Source organism: Eubalaena glacialis, chromosome 15, assembly GCF_028564815.1.
Source record: "Eubalaena glacialis isolate mEubGla1 chromosome 15, mEubGla1.1.hap2.+ XY, whole genome shotgun sequence".
NCBI classification, from domain to species: Eukaryota; Metazoa; Chordata; class Mammalia; order Artiodactyla; family Balaenidae; genus Eubalaena; species Eubalaena glacialis.
Genome location: NC_083730.1, coordinates 17,184,170 through 17,204,639, shown reverse-complemented (window position 1 = coordinate 17,204,639; position 20,470 = coordinate 17,184,170). Strand labels below are relative to the sequence as shown.

At 45.7% G+C, this 20,470-nt stretch overlaps 1 protein-coding gene and 1 pseudogene across 1 annotated transcript in view; one reads left to right on the top strand and one right to left on the bottom strand.

Annotated features, from left to right (window-relative positions):
* ALPK2 (alpha kinase 2) overlaps positions 1-20,470 on the bottom strand; it is an 86,949-nt gene that overhangs the window by 21,718 nt on the left and 44,761 nt on the right. Inside the window, exons 3-7 of the mRNA XM_061168985.1 lie at positions 19,625-19,772; positions 14,918-15,045; positions 14,782-14,817; positions 10,731-11,005; positions 9,136-9,224 (exon numbers count right to left, since the gene is read on the bottom strand). Coding sequence (XP_061024968.1) covers positions 9,136-9,224; positions 10,731-11,005; positions 14,782-14,817; positions 14,918-15,045; positions 19,625-19,772 — 676 coding nt within the window. The remainder of the gene's footprint in view (positions 1-9,135; positions 9,225-10,730; positions 11,006-14,781; positions 14,818-14,917; positions 15,046-19,624; positions 19,773-20,470) is intronic.
* LOC133075860 (developmental pluripotency-associated protein 4-like) lies at positions 6,073-6,804 on the top strand (annotated as a pseudogene).

Sequence of the window (20,470 nt, the reverse complement as noted above, 5' to 3'; positions counted from 1 at the left end):
CCACTGAACTCCCAACTCACATCTCCAGCTGCCTACTCTCCATCTACACTTGATGTCTAAAAGGCGTCTCAAATTTGACATGGCAGGACTGCCCTGGTGGCGCAGTGGTTAAGGATTCGCCTGCCAATGCAGGGGACATGGGTTCAAGACCTGGTCCGGGAAGATCCCACATGCCGCGGAGCAACTAAGCCTGCAAGCCACAACTACTGAGCCCACATGCCGCAACTACTGAGCCCACATGCCACAACTACTGAGCCCACGTGCTGCAACTACTGAAGCCCACGCAACTACAGCCCGTGCTCCGCAACAATAGAAGCCACCACAATGAGAAGCCCGCGCACCACAACGAAGAGTAGCCCCCGCTCGCCGCAACTAGAGAAAGCCCGCGCGCAGCAACGAAGGCCCAACGCAGCCAAAAAATAAATTAAAAAAAAAAAATTTAACATGGCAAAAACTGAACTAGTCATTTGCCTCCACCCCAACATCTGTAGAGTTGATTGGCAACTCTACCTTCGCATTCTTTCCCTTCAACAAAAATCTGCTGAATAGCTTGTGCCAGGATCTCAAAGATTCAGGGGAGGGGAGACGAGAGACACAGTCCCCACTTTCCAAGGGCAGTCGTTGGTGAGGTGCCCAGAGGAGGGACACCTAACCCCCAACTCCCAGCTAATAAAGACAGTCAGTAGTCAGGTGTGTGTGGCCTGAGTTGTGAAGACTAAGGAGGAATAAGCTGGCAGAGTGGGAGGCAAGAGGGAGAGGCCATCCAACAACCCCATCCCTGTGTTTGGTACCCACAGCTCAGTCTCCCTCCATCCACACCCACACAAGCCAGTCCGAGTCCCACCTCCTGGTCCTCTCTGCACCCTACCTGGCCTGGCCTGAAGCCTCCCCGATGCTTCTGAGTCCCACCCAGTGAGGCTCTGCCTCCCCCTCCCCCTTCCCAGATGCAGTTAGTCCAGCACCGAACAGACCTGGTGTCACAACTGCCCATTCCCTTTTGTCACCAGGTGAGGAATAAATTGCATGAGAGCTCGTGAAAGGATATACATGAATCCACCTCACCCACTACTCACCTCAGGAAAATACGTGTACAGCAGGGTCAGCACCCTGTTACCTAGGGAACAGATCCAGTCGGATGCCTGTTTTCATACAGCCCACAAGAATGGTTTTTACAGATGAGCATTTGCAATTGATTGGCTTTTAGGGAACACTAACTCTGAACCCCAAATGTAAGCAAAGTTACTTTAAAAAGTTAGCAAAATGCTACTTAAAAAGAAAGAATTCCATTCTTCTATTAGTAAACCTGTATAATTCATCAATAAAGATTTGTAGATATTGGTTTTCTTTATTGTTACATAAGCATCTACATAATAGCGTTGATTTTGCCTATGGACCTACACAGCCTAAAATAGTTACTATCTGGTCCTTTGCAGAAAGGGTTTGCCCACCCCTGGTCTCAAGTTTTGTCTTCTGTTGATGAATTCCTTTGTTTCTTCCCTCTGCCTCAAGGTCACAAACATGTTCTTGTCTCCCCCCATCTTAAAAACAACCAGCACCGCCCTTCCTTTGGGGGGACTTTGCCCTTAGATTTCATTCTGATTTTCCTTGTTTCCTTCACTTCTTGAAAGGGGCGCCTCCATTTGTACCCATGGCCTCAATTCCAATTCCCTCTTTGACCCATTACCCTTCATCTTACAAAGTCCCCGCCTGCTGTGGTCATCCATTCTGATGGCCTCTAATTATTCCCCAGGATACTTCTGCAGCATCTGATAGTGTTTGTTTAATTTTTATCGGTGTATAGTTGGCTTACAACGTTGTATTAGTTTCTGTTGTACAGCAAAGTGAATCAGTTATACATATACATATATCCACTCTCTTTAGATCCTTTTCCCATATAGGCCATAATAGAGTATTGACTAGAGTTCCCTGTCCAATACAGGGTAGGTCATTAATAGATAACTAATAAGCTTCTGACAGTGTTGACCCCTTTTTCCCTCCAGAATCACCCTCTTGCCTGGACTCTGGGGACAGTGCCCCCTCCTGACTCTTGTTCCACTGATGTTGCCCCTGAGCATTTGCCGGCCCCTGCTCAGCACTGACTCCGACCCCTGCATGTTCGTGTTTCTCGAGCTTCCATCCTTGGTCCTTCCCTCTCCTTGTTCTATGCACTCTACCCAGGTAAGCCCACCACTTGCACAGGTGCAGTGATCATCTGTATGCAGATGCCCAGCAAACCAGCGCACTGCTTCCCTTCTCTTTCCGCTCCAGGCTTAGATGACCGAATTGCTGCAGTCTGATGGGCCACAGAGACCACAAACCTCAGACTCGGCCTACGCAAATTATTCACCTCGCCTTACACCTACATGAGTCTTCTCCCTGCCTTTACTGTCTTCAAGTGGCGGCATTGTCTACCCAGTCTCCCAAGTTCATAGTCAACCTTCTCTCCCTTTTTACTCCTTCCATGAAGTCTGGTTAAACACACCTGCCTCCCGAATGTCACACAAGCCCATTCTTTCCTCTCAAACTCCCCATGGCCGTGGCTTAGTTCCACTGTCACTGCCTCTTTCTTGGGCAACAGAAACAACTTTCAGACTGGTCTCACCACGTCCAGCCTCTGGGCCTTGTCCTTGGACATCCATTGCTGATGGGCAGATAGCTCTAAGAGCCACATCCGCACAGAGGATTTTTAGGGCAATGAAACTACTCTGTATGATACATTATAGTTATCATACGTTATAGTATCATTAGACATTTGTCCAAACCCACAGAATGTACAACCCTCACGTACACTGTGGACTTTGGGTGACGATGATGTGTCAATGTGGATTCAGTTATAACAGATGTTCCCGTCTGCTGGGGGATGTTGATAATGGGGGAGGCTGTGTATGTGTGGAGCCTGAGCGGATATGGGAAATCTGTCCCCTCCATTCAATTTTGCTGTGAACCTAAAACTATTCCAAAGATTAAACTCTATTAAAAACAACAACAGCAACGTGTCTGCTCCGTTGCTCAAGGCTCCCCTGCTGAAAGCTTCTGGTTAGCCCCTGTCTTCCTCTCGTCCCAATGCTCATTAGCTGAGCGTTGAAAGTTCTTTGCATTCTGGCCCCCAACCTGCCTCTGACCTCTTTCTCTGCCCCCCTTTTTTCTACCCTGCCAGTGTTCTAGATTTACTGAGCATTTTCCATCTCCTTGAAAACCTTCTTTCACAGCTCTTCATTTCTTTCTTTGAACACGCTGTTCCCTTTCCTGGCAGTTCTCCACCCTTGCTCTCCATCTGGCAAACTCCTACTCATTCTTCAACACCCTCCTCCTCTTGGGAGCTTTTCCAGACCCCCTACCTCCTCCATGTCCCCATAACTCCTTGCACTTCATGCCACCACACTGGGTTTTGTCCTACATGCCTTGTACTCCTACTGGCTATGAGGGGCAAGAACCTATTGCATTTTCTTTGTATTCTTTAAGCGCCCATCACCTAGCATGGAACAAAGCCTGGCGCATGGTAAATGTCCAGCGTTTGGCAAAAATGAATGAATGTTTATATAGGACAAAGTTTCTCAGTCTCGGCATTATTGAACTTTGGGGCCAGATAATTCCTCATTGTGGGGCTGTCCTGTGCATTATAGGATGTTTAGCAACATCTCTGGCCGCTTCTCACTAGAGGCCAGTAGCACCCCTCCCAGTCACAACCATTAAACTGACATAGGATCTGATCTGACAAACTTGTAGACAGTCAGAGAAGAGGTCACCTAGTTAAGTGTTGATCACATAGATGTCATTTTCAAGGACTTAAAGTAGAAATCATGATAGCCACCCCAAGGAAAAGGTAAGATGCTGATTTTTTGATGTTCATTAATGTAAAAAATATTTTTAATACAGATTATTTGTCAAATGGGTAAACAAATAGGTATAAGTCCCTAAGGCAGGCCCCTAACAACTGTCGATATATTTAAAGGCTCAGAAAGTAGGCTTCTGGAAGGGTCTAAGTTCCAAAAAAAAAAAAAAACGTTAATGGTGTGACAGTCACCTGCATCCAGTGATGGCCACCTGGGTTGGGGAGGGGAATGGCTGGTATCTGTTCTCTTAGAACCACACAAAGAGCCCTATAATGAGAAGGCCTCAGAAGTGGCCCAGCTTTTGAGTCAGGATGTCTACAGGTAAAGATATAGAACAATTCTGCAACACTTAGTAACCAAATCCAAGCTTAGGAAAAGTCATGAGGGCAGCAGGGCCGGTGGCCTCCTTTCTCCCTTCAAAAATACTATCACAGACACTATACCATCATTTCTCTCTCTGGGGGAACGTGGGTCCCCTTTTCCAGTGAGATGAGGGTGAAGGCCTCTTGCTTTGAAGGGAGGCTTGAGTTGGGCACCCCGGCCGGGTCTGCACTCACACCACAGGGTGCCGCCTGCTTCCCCAGGGGTGAGAACAGAGCAGAGAGGATTCTCCCAGATCATGGAGAGCATCCGGGCCTGTGCCATTCAGCCCACATCCTGCCTTCTCCTGGGAGTTCAGCTGGAGGCTACACACAGGTGTCAACTTGAGCCAAAGATTGTTGTGAAAACATTTTTACATTAAGCAGACAAAGAGGGAAGAAGGATACAAAATTCAAGTGAATTTTAAAGACACAGAAGGTATCATTTCAAAGAAACAACTCTGCAGGCAGATTACTTCAGACTAAGCCCCCAGAGCTTTTGAAGGGAACATATTTATCCTCGTCTGCCATTTACGAGTATATCCTTGAGAAAATGTGAGAAGGATGCCTCCTTTCCCGCCCCATTTCAGAAGAGGAAAGAGCACCTCTCTCAGGGGCATATCTGGACCGGGACAATGTCCTTTGAGACACCAAGTGGCCGACCCTTCAAACACCAACGTTCTCTGATTACTCATCACGGCGGGAGTCATTTTAAGCACTATTTCTACTTCTAGGATGAAAGCATTTGTGTCTTCTTTTATTAAAGAAATGTCAAGTATTAGCCAGGGGGCTGGTGGGCCCATCTGGGGCAGTGGGCCCTTCCCAGCACCCCTGAAATCAGCCTGGGGTGTCCCCAGCCTCCCTCTGATAACTTGGTCATTTCTGCAGGATTTGGGGCATCCGGATTGCCTCCTGAGGACGCCCTGAAGACAGCTGGCCACTGACCCTGCCGCAGGGTGAAAGGGTGTTCAGAGTTGACCTGGGTTCTTATTCGTTCCGTAGCCCTAAAAACCAGAGATGGAGCTGGCTGTGATTCAGGGTGTTAACTAGGCATGGTCCCTGCCCAGGGGGATCCTTTGCATGAAGAACGCTGACTCTCCTGTCATTCACAAATTCAAAACCGGAAGCTGCCGGAATGAGGAGGGTTTTCTCTTCTAGACCCACCCGCCCAGAAAAGGGAAGTGTAGGGCCAGCTTCGCGGTCTGGAAATAAACACATCCCCACCCCAGGCAGGCCAATCACCCAGCCCCGCGCCCTGGATCTGCAGGGGAGCCTGAGGCATGGCGGGGACCAGCTGGCGGCCCTCCCTTGGCTCCCCGCTTGGGAGCCCTTTCCCTTCACTGGCTGCCTCCTTGCAGGGATCGTGCTGAGGCCCTCCCCCCTTTGTTCTGCCCCTCCCCTCACAGCCATCTGCCGAGTGGCCACGTCTCGGTGGGCCCCGCTCGTCCTCCCTGCTCAGTGGAGCATCTAGAGGCTGACGGGTGGGCGTCCGAATCATCCCCACCCCTACACAGACACACTCGCCCCCCGTGCCCTCTCCTCTCAAATCCTGCTCACTTACACCTTTGCTAACACGGTTTCGAGCACAGAGGCCTTTGAGAAAGCCGCGTGGATCTTGGGCCAGGGGCCATTTCAGAAGCAAGGAGAATCTTCATGCTCAGAAAGGAAGTCAAGGTTGGTAAAACGGAGAGAGCAAACGAGCAGGAGTGGAACTCTCACAGAGTCACAGGAAGAACACGCAAGCTGCAAATTCAAATCGATGTCAGCAGAAGCCGCAGAGGAACAGGGGCCTCTGGTGAAGCAAATACACAGGCCAACTCGGCAAGGGGGACCCAGAGAAATGATCTGTGAAAAATGACAAAGCTTCCTGTCCACAAAAGATGCCACAGTGTTGTGACAGCCTAAGACCTCAGAAGAAGACGCCCACACCTCCATTATCTTCTAACCTTCCCCTCGCCACCACCACCGTCAACCTGATTTACCAAGACGTTTTGCAGGCTTGGTGCCGTGATTACCACTGAGAACCAAAGGCCGGAAATGAGATGGACAGAAGCGACCCTGTGAACATGCTCGCTCTCCTCAAAAAAACATTCCTGCCACAGCAGAAGAGGCCAGGATCCTATCAGCATCCCGAAGATAAAAGGTAGACAAGGGGGAACCGCCTCTGGAAAGTGCTGATAAAAAGATGTCTTTTGATGGGACCGATTCTCCTAAAGTGGCTGCTCATCCTGAGGAGGGGGCACCCGCCCTTGAAGGACCTACTGCTCTCCTTGAGGGAGTTAATACAATCGTGTCAGCTTCTGACCCAGAGGCTGTGCTTGCTTCCTGGAGCGGAATTGTAGCCGGGCCGGGAAGACGGTCTCAGTGGGATCACAGGAGGCCTGTGTGGTCGGCTGGTGTGTGGTCCACGGGCAAAGTCTCCCTGCTCCCCCACTAGGGCTGGGCTCGTTACGGTTTCATGCCGGACAGGCTTGGGTTCTTGAAAAACCAAGGAGGGGGTCTGCACTCTTCTCCCTTCCTGCCGGCAGTTTTCCACCCCACACCTGGGGGACCACATGCTGCGCCCTGAGTGTGCTCATAGGAATCAAGTATTAGTGAAAAGCCCGCGGTGAGGCTACACCATCCGGAAAAAGGGTTCAGCTATAATGATAGTTAACGATAGAGAAGTGACTACAATCCACTCCATGGTGCCCCTTGACAGTTGAACTGTGGGCCGCTCCACACTCTCCATGCTTCCTGCTTACAGGGGGCACAGCCTGGCCAGTTGCAGGGGGGAAAAAAAGCCTGTGAACTGCCTGACAGGAAACCACAGTGGAAGTGGCTCTCTCTGCAAAGAGCCCCGGCCCTAAGAGGGCAGAGGAGGAAGGAGATGAGACATTTTACAAATATGAATTCACTGAATGGAATTAATTTACCTGAAAGGGCCTCCAGTAAGTTTCTACACTGGGGAAGACGGGGCTTATAGACAAAACTTGAAACTTGGTTATGTTCACCTTAACCAATATTCAAACCTATCATTGCCAGGAATGGTTCAAACAGAAATGTGTCTTCTGATGTGACACAGTATATCACTGACAATCTTCTTGCCAAAAAGATGTAATATGCATCGCTTCACAAGGAAGCAATCAGTCCTGATTATACCTGTGGCCCCGAATAATTAAGAGACCCCCTTGTTTGGGGTAGCAGTCTCTTAGACATAGCTATATGTAAATATTCAGAGCTATGCACTTAAGATGTCTATTTTTACTTTAAGTTTTATACATAACTTTTTAAGTGTCCTGGAATGAATGATAAGTTACAGTTCCTCTAGTAAAAAGGGTGGCTTTGGAATAATTGGGGAAATTTTAATATAGATTGGATATATAATTGGATATTTAATATAGATTGATATTAGGTGATACTATAGCAATGTTAAATGTGTTGGTTTTGATAGCTATTGTGGTTATATAGGAATATGTACACAGAATCTATAGAAAGAATATTGAATTAACTATTAACAATTGGTCAATGAGGTGCAGAATATACAGGTGTTGTACCAACTTTTGTGGTTTCAAAATTTTTAAAGGAAGTTTAAAAAAAAAAGAATGCTGTGTGTTTCCAGTATAGGATCCTGATTTTGGTTCAGTGAACATGGAATCAGGCACAGATGCGCTTTTTTTGGACCCTTATCCCTCCATGTCCTGTCCTCGTCCATGAGTTCACAATCCTCCCACAGTAAGGAAGGAAATGTATTTGGATACCAAACATCCTCATCTGTCTCCAGGGCGGTGGCAGATTTGCTGGGAAGCTGATTAAGCCCTTGTCCTTCACCCGCACAGACCCTTTCCAAGTCCCTGGACACATCTTGATATTCATAATTGTGTTCTTTTCCTTAGAAAAGCCCCCAAGTTGTGTATGAGTCAAGCTGCACAAAGCTTGGGTGTGCCCCTGCGGGAGGGCGCTGTGGTTCCGTGCCTGGTGGACTGATTACGGGTGGATTCTTCCTCCTCGAAGAGGAACTGAAGAGGACAGAGCAGGAACAGGGGGCTGGAGAAGCAAGAACAGGGCGAGTTCTCATGACAACCCAGTCCAGATTGCTGTCCGGGCGTACTTAACAGAAAAGCAATTGAAAGTGGTTTTCTTTGCATTATGTTAATTTTTCTTGAAGTTGCTGAGAATTGTTTGTATACTAAGTATGTTAAGCATTTCTTGGAGAAGAGCAGCAGGCATTAGACTTTATACATGGTATGCCCAACATACCACCTCAGGGGTTTTTTTTTTTTCCATTTCGTGAGTTAACAGAGAGAATGCAGACAAGAGTTCCTTCCTTCTTTCCTCTCCTTTCCCAGTTTCTACTCATATGTAAATGACTGGTCTGTCTGAAGTTTCCAACGTGCACTGGCACAGCCCTTTCTCTTCCCATGTATGATCTCAACCAGATAAGCAGATCAGTAAATACAAGCTCCAGACACCCCAACATGTGCTTGTGCCAATCGATGTTTAGTCGATGAGCGGATAAAAGTCAGTGTAGTTTACCTCTGTAGCGTTCCAGGAATCGGGTGCTATGCTCCTATGTTCGTGATCACCCAGCTTATTCTTCCCTGACGCACCACCATATTTATTTTCATTACAGGGCTCCTGTTCTCTTATATTTGTTTATGGTTTAGACACTGTAATACCCATGAGAGTAGATACATTTTCTATTTAACATGGTATATGCATTTATTTAATTATTCCATCCATCCATACATTTACTGAAATATCTAGCAAGTATTTTTCTGCAAGCCTCTGGTGACTCAGTGAAGAACAGGACAGCAGCTGTGTGTGCCCTCTCAGAGCTTTTACAGACAGACACCAGTTGACACGTGTGTCCTACTCTTTCTTCCCACCCTCTCATCCCTCAGTGCCCCGCAAGTCCCCAACAAATTAGAGGGGGGGGGAACACAAGAGGGAATCATACTTACTCTGGCACTTCTCCAAAGCCTTCCAGAGGCTGTGCTTCAGCGGCATAGATCTTGGCATAGTATCTGGCGGTATTTTGAACGTAGCATTCCTAGATCACCCAAGTACATGGGAAAGCCCAGTGATTAGAAGAAATTCAGAGAGCATTGCCCGGTAAGGCTCAAATTTCCCAGTATAGGTTAACCCAATGGATTTCCAAACCCATCCCTTCGTTGGGGGCACAGAAACAACAATGAATGTAGCCTACAGTTGGCCACTTGCAGAGGAGCTCTGAGACCTGAAGGAACCATCCGGGTGAAGGGCAAGTGGTCTCTAGGGCTAGGTGTCCCTGAACTATGAAATTTCTAGAACCCGCATGGCTGAAGTTCACCCCTGAGCTAAGGGGACTGGTCCCTGGGCAGGATGTCAGATAGAGCACGGGGACTGTTGGATTTCCCATGAGCTATCCCATCTGAGGTTCTTCAAAGGTGTAACCTGAGTTGTAAGTAATGAACACCTCGCCAAGATTGTTGGCTTAGAAAAGCCCTACAGAGTGGACAGCAGAATCCAGTTTGCTTTTCGTAAGTGGGAGTCTGGATGCTGGGGGACTTTCCATGACTGGGCCAGAGGGCACTTGAAATGGAAGGAATATTCAGTGAAAGAGAAGAACAAAGAAGGATAGATTTGGAGGAGAAAGGAGTACAATTGGCAAAATCCTATGCTCAGAGAAGAGGGGCTGTCTTCATGAGTACCAAGTCCCACACAGCACTGGGATAACCGTGGAGGGACAGTGTTTGAGAGCACCCAAGAGACTCATCTGAGTCTAGCTTATTCGTTTTATAGGTTAAAAAAAAAAAAAATTCAAAGGGCACTTAGTTTGTGAAAGAGCTAGACCCAGCTCTCCTGAAAGCTTGGCCAGCGCTGGCATAGAGTGAAATGCATGGATGGGGGGTGGGGGAGGGGTGGAGATGCAGGGGGAGAAGCTCGTGTTTTCCTCCCCTCCCCTCTTGCCTCAAGGGTCCTATGACTCAGTAACATAGGAGGGAACTTAGCTAGAGACTTGGGTCAATCTCCCTTCATAGCTTACGGGTGGACATTGAACCTAACTCAGGAAGGCAGGAAACAGGACAAACGTTAACCCTTCTGAATATACCCCACCCTCCTTCCTCTTCCCTAAAACAAACTGAAACACTCCAGAAACTACCGTTGATTTTAGCGGTCCTTGAGGATCCTTGGGAATCCTGGCATCCAATGTAACTTGGACACCCCACTTCCCATGTCATTCTGAGTCCAGGTAGATTCAAACCCCCAGGGGTCTGATGGGGCTTCCTAGGAAGCATTCCTAAGAAGTGATCCCAGCCCAGGCAGGAACTGGTGAGGTGCCCCCAGACATAGACTAGTCCCAACTGGCTGGCACGAGGCCAAGAAATCACTCAGAGGCTGAGATGTGATCTCCAGCATTTAGCCTTAATCTAGTGACTCCCTCATAAACATACCCCAGAGGGAGAGAGACACCCTCTTGGAGACACCCCCATCAATTCTGAGTCTGATTTTCATCTCAGGGTATCATGGGTCCGTCTCACAGCTCAAGCAGCACTTCCAGGGCAGATGGACCCACCTGGGCGGCGAGTTTGTAGTTCCTCTGGATGAGCTCATCATTGTTTCTGGTCCCGTAGGCAAGGGCATTGTGCACCTTGAGCACACAGGCGTGGCCGGGCTTGAAGACCGGTGTGAGGCCCTGCATCACTTTGCTGCGGAAGGCTTTCCGGTGGACCCCTTCCCCAAAGTGCAACTCCTCCGTGGCAATCTGACCGCGCAGACGGCCCCCGAAGTAGCTGTCACTGAGGAAGTCTCCTCTGAAGATGAGTTGGCTGAATTCAATCTCTTCATATACTAAAGATATAACACAACTTCCGTTGGACAGAAACATCCCCCGATCCTGCTCCTTGGCTAACGAGCATTCCCACACAGGGTCAATGACAAGGTTGACCTACAGAATCTAGGAGGGGAAACCACGCTAACTCCCAACAGAGGCATAGCTCGAAGGGCAGATGGGGGAGATGGTTCACTGAGGATATACAAGATCAAGGTGAGGCCCCAGTGGATTGGCTGAGAGGAGAACAGAACTGGGAAGACCAGGAAAAGAACTGTAGACAGATCCAGAAAACATGAACAGAATCATGCAAGGTGATTAAAGGCAAGTTGAAAAGACAGATGAAAGGTAGAAGAGGGAGGAAGTACCAGTTGTAAGACTGATCTGCTAGATCATTGATCTGTTGATCAATGTTTCCCAATCTTTTTTTCATTGTTGCCTTCTGCAAGGATTCTTTTCAGTCTTTTTTTCCCCCAATTGCTCCACAGAAAATTTTAATACCACAGATGTACTGTGTATCTGGTATGGTTATCTGTGCTTAATACACAGAAATAAGTTTTCTTTTGCCTCCCCAAGACCCAATTTTGTCCTCTTGGAGGTGATACTGCCTCTGTTAAGAATGACTGTGGTAGTCATAAGAAACAAGTGGGAAAAAACCAAAACGAGTAAAAAGAACTCCCTCTGAAGAGAAGTTGAAAAAAGGTAGAATCATTTTGGATCTACTTGTAAAAAGTACTGAGTTTTCTATCAGCTGTTTGAGTTGATTCTGCATGTGTTTCAGATGACAATCAATTCAATCAGAATGTTGCATTTTAAACTAGAGATGACCAAGTCAGACTTCTGATTGGCTGAGAGAAGAAAGTAAGATGGCTTTCAATGAAATTAGATTGTTTAGATTTTTAAAAAACCACCTTCCACTCCTCAAAAGTCGATGAAAACTCATCTTTCTGAGATAGACATCATCTATCTGGTTGTGTGAAAATCCCACTTCACCCTTCTATTTAGAACATTTAGCAAAATATTTTTCTCTTTGAAAAATATTTTCAAATCATATGTTTTAAGGGCAGTCTATGACCAATGTGAGCAGTTAAAAGTATAAGGGAACAGACTATTCTTAAAGGGTATTGATTAGTGTCTAGACCTAGTTATTGTCAGAAAGAAAGGAGGCAGGTAGGGGATTTTCAAATAGAAAAAGTAGGTGAAAGTGTCAGTGAAAGAGTATTCAGAGAGTTGCTCCAAGGCAACGCTTTCACAAGGGCTAGCAGAAGGCTCCTGAAGACTAACCTATTTTGGGTTTAGAGAGAATGGGGGCAGAGGAACAGGAAAACAGGTAGGTAAATGGGGCATTTTCCCAAATAAATTTTAAAGGAGATAGGATGAAATCTGTGAAATAGCTAAGTAATAGAACGAGAAAGTTATAGAGAAGAGTATAGTTTACGTTAAATTTTAGAATTAGGTAATGAAATGGAGAGGGAATGCTATTTATACAACCCAAATCTTAATTCTAGTTACATGATTGATTAACAATTTTGCCCCCAAGACCTCTGAAAGAATATAGGAAATGTTTTATGTATATACACCAGAGCCCAATAAATCTGAGCTATATTTACCACATTGTTTTCCTTCAAAAGTCCCAAAGTTTCTAAAATTCAATTGTTCTTGAAAGTTAAAAGTTTGTGTGTTTTAAAATTCAAATTTAATTAACTAAAGACAAAAGTTGTTCCAGACTCTCTGCTTAGTAATAGAAAGGAAAATTTTTTGTGCCGTACTGCATAGGGATGGGCGTATGTGTGGGGGTGAGTAATTTTCCCTAAGAAAAGATATACGACAAGCATGGACTCCACCATCCTCAATAATCCTGTCCATAATTTCCAGAAATGTCTACTTAACCAGGATAAAACAATGCAAGAAATATACATCCTAGAATTTTTCTTTGAAAGCCACGTGTGCCATCATTAAGTTGTGCTAGCTTTATTTGAACCATTCATTTGGGGCTTTTATTAGATTTTTAGTTAGTGATCAACTTGTAAAACGTTATATGTTCCTCCTCTAGAGATTTAAATAAAATGTCTAGTGAGAGATTCCTCCAGATAAGAAAGGTGATAAAGCAATCATTTGAAACTTCTTCATCTGAAGGTACACAGAAAGGCAGAGGAAGGTATGGGCTCCCCAGCCCAGTAAGCCATTGAAACTGGACCCCCAGTCTCATGGAGAAGCAGCTGGCAGAAGGTGATGTCTTCAGGGTCTAGACCCCAACTCAATGGTGGGAGTCACAGGGCTACAATAGCGGTGACCAGTGCCTCATCCTCACTGGGGTCTCATTCCTGACTGGCAAAGCCTTGAGAAACAAGTCTCTGCAAACCTAAATTAACCAGGTCAGAGCAAGAATCTGGGATGGGATGCCAAGTGATGCTAAGAAGCTGATGAAACAGAGAAACCTTTCTTCTGAAGGTCATTTTGTTTTTTGATATAAGAAAGGACATTCTTTTCCATATTTAGATTCTTGGGGGGATGGGGACAGATACAGGGAAGGATTTTAAATTACACAAGTACATGACACACTAAAGACATGTAGCATTTGAATCGTTTGTGAAGAGTTGGTATTTAAGTCTGTTGTTTTGGATAAATATCACAGTATTTGCTAGACCATTTCTAAGTCGAGATCCCAGCTCCTCGCCTTTAATCACTAGACGTTACTGCATCTTGATTATCTGTACTGTCTTGTTTTCACAGAGATTTCAGGGTTTTTATTTGCCTTAAAAGAAAATCAGCACATACAGTATACACTGGCAGTTTAAACTTGGCCATGATGAGAGTATTTGCACCACAGAAATTGGAAAACTGTACAAATCAGGGCCTCCCCAACCCCCTGGCAGGTTGTTAAAAGTTTGGCAGCAGATCACTGGGTGCGGATGGGCTCGTGTGTTGGGGATGGATAATTTTCCCCAAGAGGAAATACATGACCAGCATGGACTCAGTGGGTGGCCCAGAGGCAGCCTGAATGTTCAAGGGCAGCTGGTATCTTTTTGCTACACCAGGAGTGCACAAGTGCCAAAGGAAAGCACAAAAATCCATCTCCCATTTCCACTAGGATGCAAATGAATGGACTTATTCTCCTAGACACCTGACTCTTTGGGAATCTGCTCAGCTAGTCGAACTGAAAAGTAAAACAATTGGAGAAACAAAACATGCTGTGTGATGTAGAGAACAAACGTAGGGCACCAAGCTGGGAAAGCGGGCGGGGGGTGAGGGTGTGTGATGAATTGGGAGATTGGGATTGACATGTATACATTGATGTGTATAAAATTGATGACTAATAAGAACCTGCTGTATAAAAAAATAAAATAAAATTCAAAAACAAAGATAAGAGATAACAAGTGTTGGTGAAAATGTGGAGAAAAGGAAACCCTTAAAACAAACAAACAAACAAAAAAAACATGCTGTGTAAGTGCCAGAGGCTGAGAAACCCCATGCAGATGGGCTGGATGCAAGTCTGGTGCTTCACAGAGAAAGTCTAACCCCAAAAGTGCCCCCCACCCCGCCAACATGGTCCCAACAACTGCACAGTCTGATCTCTTTAATAATTCACTTCTGGACATCTGGAGCCTAACGCACTTATCACAGGCCCTGCAATCAGGTTGAAATAGCTTATGAATTGTCATTCGTTTCCCAGGCATTCCTGAGCTCTCTCCTACTTGGTTCAAAGAGTCGATGGGAATGTTGCTTCTACCATTGCCTATATTTCATGCTTTAGGATGCACCCATTTCCTCTGACGTCCAGCTCAGGTTAGCTTACCTTTAACATCTGGGTGACTTGAAAGTTGTTTGAGAACTGGAAGATGACAGAGAAGAGAATGCCTTCAGTACAAATCAGCATTCTGAACTGGTAGGGGCTAGTGGTTTTCACTGGAAACGGCAACGCTGAGGTTTACCTTCTGTGATGAGGTTAAATTCCGTAGTCACTTTCCCGTAACTGTTCTTGATGCAGCAAGAATAGAGGCCCTGGTCCTTCTGACTGGCTTGAAGGATGGCCAAGGACACAGTGGAGCTGTCTCCTGCTCTGCAGTGGGGGACATGAACGTGGGCATGCATCATCATTCTGAAGTTGCACTTTTCTAACAGGAGAAAGAAACTAACGCTTCCCTGCCCTCGTGAGTTCAGCCAACGGGCTGGCTGAAGGACAAGATCGTGATCAGCTGTAAAAGTTGACTTATTTGTAGGCGACGATCAGCATGATTTTGCTTCACATCCTCACTTCAATATGCAATATGAATGCACGGAAACACCTGGGAGGTTTGACTGCCATTAGTAGAGCAAAGAATGTAAAATGTGAATTCTGGGGGCTTTCGTTAACATTTCTGCTCAGAATTCCTCAGTTGTGTTACTAATCCAGGTGTCCTGGGCTCAAAGGAAGCCTGAAAGTTCCAAACCCAGACACAGTAAGAGACAATAGAAAGGTGGTCTTTGTTGTATATAAGGACTCATGGGCTGAAGACTTTAATAGTGTGCTCCCCTAGCAAAGACCATCCATCCATCTGCCCACCCAATCTTAAGTTCCAAGACTGTGCTCTAAACAGAAAAACGTGGTGGTGACGATGATGATGGTCATGGCTGATGTGTATTGAGCACTTGGTATGTGTCAGGCATCGTGCTCATCACTTTAAGGTCTCTTCCATGCCATCCTTGGAGCAATCTAACAAATACTATTACTGTCCCCAGTTCACAGAAGAGGAAACTGAGGCACACTGAGATTAAGCAAGTGGCCTAAGGTCACACAGCTGATGAGTAGACTCAGGACTTAAACCAAGACAGCCTGACTCTGGAACCCTCCTCTTGACTGTGATAAGCTGCCTCAAAGTGATCTGTGATCCCTGCCCTCAAATCGGGGATAATTGGGATTAGAGTTAAAGCCACAATCTTTGTTCCAAAGTCTCAAACAGAAAATTTACTTTGCAGCCAAAAAAATACTCAAATATTATTCTAGTTTTGTTCTCTATGGTGAATTTTGTTAAGACATTCACCAAGGTCATGTGTGTGCAGTGTATGTTTTGGTTCATTTCACAGTTCAACAGCAAAATCCGTTCATCTCAGTTTGCATAGTCAACAGAAGTGTTCCTTATCATTTAGCTTTTCAGTAGACTTCAAGCCTCCGATTTACACATGCCTCTTCTGGAATGTACCCGTGGCTTAAAACAAAGTCCACTAAATCATAATACTTCCTCCAAGCACATCCTGAATGTACGGCTGAAAGTGGACATGAACAAGCCCAGTTATAAGGGGAAGATTTCCTGGAAAGGCTGCCAAATACCAAGAGTCACCGGGGGGAGGGGCGGGGGGCGTGCAGTATCCTCCTCTAGTGGCCTGTTGATCAGCACAGCGTTTGCGTCCCTGAAAGGGGCAGTCGAGATCGGCCAGAAAGGCTGGCGGCTGAACTAGAATGGTCCCATGACAAGTTCCTTCCGGCCAAGAAATCCTGATGCTTGGCACAGAATCTCGGAGGCCTTTTTCTGTCTTGGCCCACAGAGGTCTTCTTCTAGGAGGGGTAGCTGAGGAGTCACAAAGACCTGGATTCAAATCCTGAGCTGAGCTCTGGTCTCTCACCCTCAGTTTCCTTGCCTGGGAAAGAGGAAAGAGCAAGATCCCCTCCTGGGTGTGCATGAGGAGCAACTGACACCTGGCACGTGAAGCCTGACTGAAGGGTCTAGTCTGGGGAGTGGCCACGAGCCATCAGCGGGGGTCAGCTGCTGTGTGCCCAGTACCGGGGGATTTGGTGATGGGGAAAAAGGCACAGTCTTCACCCGTGAGGGTCTTCCAGTCTGGGAGGAGATGATAGACAAACAGAAAATACCCATATAAACTGTGAGAAGTGAAAAGAAGTGGTCTTGAACCTTTTTGAATCAATAGGGGGAAAGCTCAGTTTCACATCCTGTTACCCTGTAAGGGACACAGGTTTTTGCTTTTAGGGAAAGGAACGGCCAAATGCACAAAGGGCCAAACAGGAGTGGAGCTTAGCTGGGGAGACAAGTGCAAGCAAAAGAAGCTCCAATTGTGACCAGAGTTAACACAGCCAAGAACTAAATCGGCTGGAGGGAAAGGGCATCTAAACTGGGGGCTTCTCAGAAGACCCCAGAATCCATCAGCAGCCCTAGGGAGCAGGGGTGAGGATTGCCAGCACCCACTGCCCACCTTCCAGCCTGGGTGGAGACGTCCTTCCAACGGCCAACCAAGGAGAACCTGCCTCCAATGGCAGCCAGCTCTTCCCTCCCTGCTTGTCCGGCAGGAATGATGTGATCTGTGCTCAGCTTTCAGCCGATCCACTCCATGGGGAAAATGGCCCTTTCTAAAGCCCAGGCCACTCCCAAGCACCTCTCTCCCCAGAGTGGAGAATGGGTTCCTGGTTACCAAGGAGGTGCTGACGGCCAAGGTAGAACTGAAGGATGCCAGCTTGAGATCTTCATGGAACCAAGACATAAACCACCATTGCACAAGCTACCGCTTTCTTCTTGGTTTCCTCAGAGAACATTCACCTTGTCCTAGCCACAAGAAGGTGTCCTGACACCTAATTTCCAAAATTTAGCCTATTAAGGAAAAGTATCCTAAACCTGGGGACAAAGGCAAAAGGATGATTGAGTGTCCTTTGTATGTCACTGTTTAATGGGCTCACCCAAGGAGAATTTAGTTATAGGAGATGCTCCTCTGTCAGACTTTGCTATTTACTCTTTAAACATCTTTGTAAGATGTTACAGAAAAACCCGAACGAACTTTTTGGTCAACCCAAACGAACTTTTTGGTCAACCCAATAGAACCCACCCAGTTATAACTTCTCCTGGACAGAAACTTACAAAAGTTATCTTACAAAAGATAACTCCCAAGGTTTATTACCTGTTGAACATTAACAAGTTTCGTATCCATTTGCAAACATTCCAGCATTCTTTTGCCTGATTAACTGTATAAATTCATTCCTCAGATGTTCCTTTAAACAGCTTTCCCATCTTATTATTTAATGAGTTAGAGAAGGAAGATCTTTGTTACATGTTCCTATTACATTTGTTTGACAGATCAACTTTTTGATAACTATATCTTGACAAGGCAGTGAGAGATTTCTTGGAGGGACATGTAAAGGAAACATGCAACCGGAATTAGGGGTGAAAATTTGATAACGTTTGAAAATCCACCTGAAATATAAATGACTTAATATCAAAGGAGTTATGACTCCCAAATCTCCAGTGGTAGCACAGAGAGGGCACATGGGTGCGCCTAAGCCAGTGTTACCAAGAAGAATGAAGCCAACCTCACCAAGAACTTAAAGGCCTTGGCCACGTGTCATTAGTAGATGGCATGCCTATTTAGGTCACACACTTTCTAGAGGGAGGCTAGGTTTTCTAAAGACACCTCAGATGGAAAAGGGACCTGAAAGATTCAAGTGCCAATTTTCAGCTTAGATCAAGAGCAAAAAACGCTGGTTCATTTTCTTGGCTGACAGCTACGGAAAGTACTTTAAATGAATAATTAGCACTTTTTTTTTTTTTTTTTAAATAAAGCTCTAGGGAACCACCTTGATTTTTTTGAAAAATCAAGCCATTTATTCTTCATTGTAACTCTTAAGCCTTACATAAGACAAGCAGGGTAATGATGGCCTTTTAGGCAAAGCAGCTTTATTACAATCATAGTCTAGTTGGATTTTTCTGGAGTGATGTTACAGAAATGAAACTATAGCTCAAGTCTTCCATAGTTGCCTTTGGAACAATTTCCAGATGTGTTCCAAGCAGACATTTGATTTAATTTTACAGAAAACTGATTTCTCTCACTTTTTCAGCCTATTTGTGATAAGATTAGTGGGTTAAGAACACCTCCCGTGACTCAGGGAGCTGAACTAGGACCTCCTTTGGCAGAAAGGAGCTTCTGAGAATTGTTTGAGTTAGGCTGGTTTCCATCGAACCAGGGGATCTGTTTCTAGAATGAGTCACAGCTGCTCAGGTGCAAAAGACGAAGCTTGATTCACCAGTTCACTCGAGCAAGCATTTGTTGCTGGAAAGGCTCTTGAGGAAGCTTCATTCCACACGGGGTATTCTTGGCAACGACGCTCACTCTCAACTCTCCCCTCCTCCTCTTCCTCTCCTCTAACCTATGGCCCCAGATATAAACTGGTTTTCCCATCTTAGAGGTGGCAGCTTACCACCCTGGGTAGGTGCCACTTTTCTGTAACCTCACGGATTGTTTTTTCCTTTTGATTTACCTTCTTAGCTTTTTGTCAGGTTAATGGGAATTTATGAGAACAGCAAAATGCACGGGCATATAAAAGAGAGCTCTTTAATCTTGGGACCACAGAACCTCAGACTAGAAGATGATTGGACAGGTTCCCCTGATTTTAAAAAATGTAATGCAAGGTTTGTGCCTTCCTAAGGCCACCAAACGTGATGGTAGCCAAGGCAAGGCGAGAACACTTCACCACCCTCCCTGTCCAGGTGCCTGTCCTTTTGTTACTTACTCTTCTTGGATACTTCGGATGTGGAGTTTCTGCTTCAATCTTCCCTTTACCTCCTATAATTTACTATTTTCCTTTAGAACCATGTTGTGAAATAAACAACCAACTGTGAAAAGTAACCGGGCGGGGCGGGGGGGGGGGTTGGATATCGCACCTTCTCTGCACTTGGGCTATCGACTTTGAATCTTTCATCCACCAGATAGTAGAATCTTCATGAATCTCTGCAAACTGGCAGCTTAATTTTACATTTCCAGAGTGTTCAGGGAACATCTCAGCCTGGATCTTTTTCAGTAATACTGGAGCTGGAAACAAGAAACTTGTAGGTCAGTGTTCTTATAAGAATTGCAAAGAGCTTTAGGGTGGGCAAGAGACTTTCCCATTTTATCACATCTAATTCTCACTACAATCCCAAGAGACAGGGATAATAATTATTACCCTCCATTTCGTGGATGAGGAAATCTGGTGTCTGAGGGGAGATGGCACTTTCCTAAACAGATAGAAAATGAACAAGTCAGTAATAGAAAACTCCCACTTTTCATTACTTAAAATTCCTGAGTGAGGTCTGCAATGCACAAAGTGAAACAGAACTTGAAACTTTAAAAAAAAAATGATGGGAGGGATGGGGGTTGTAGATACCGAGTCTATAGGATCTGGGCCAAATAAAGATGCTTTTAGATGACTACCAGATGATCCAGGTCAAAATTAAAGCTGGGGGTTAGGAAGTAGAATAAAATCTGGACTAGTCAAGTAATGTGGCTAAGCCCCCAGGTGTAAAAGGCAACAACAATAAGTCATTTGCTGAAGAATATTCATCCATCTTTCCCCTTGATCACAGTTATCTTTGCAGAAAGATACCGGACATCACTGCAATCCATTAGGATATCAATTTCATTGGCGAAGGAGAACTGTCTACTTGAATGAAATAGGAGCAATACACAATTCCCAGGGGTTAGGCTGAGCTCTTTTTAAATCAGGGACGAGAGGGTGGCACACCAGGTAA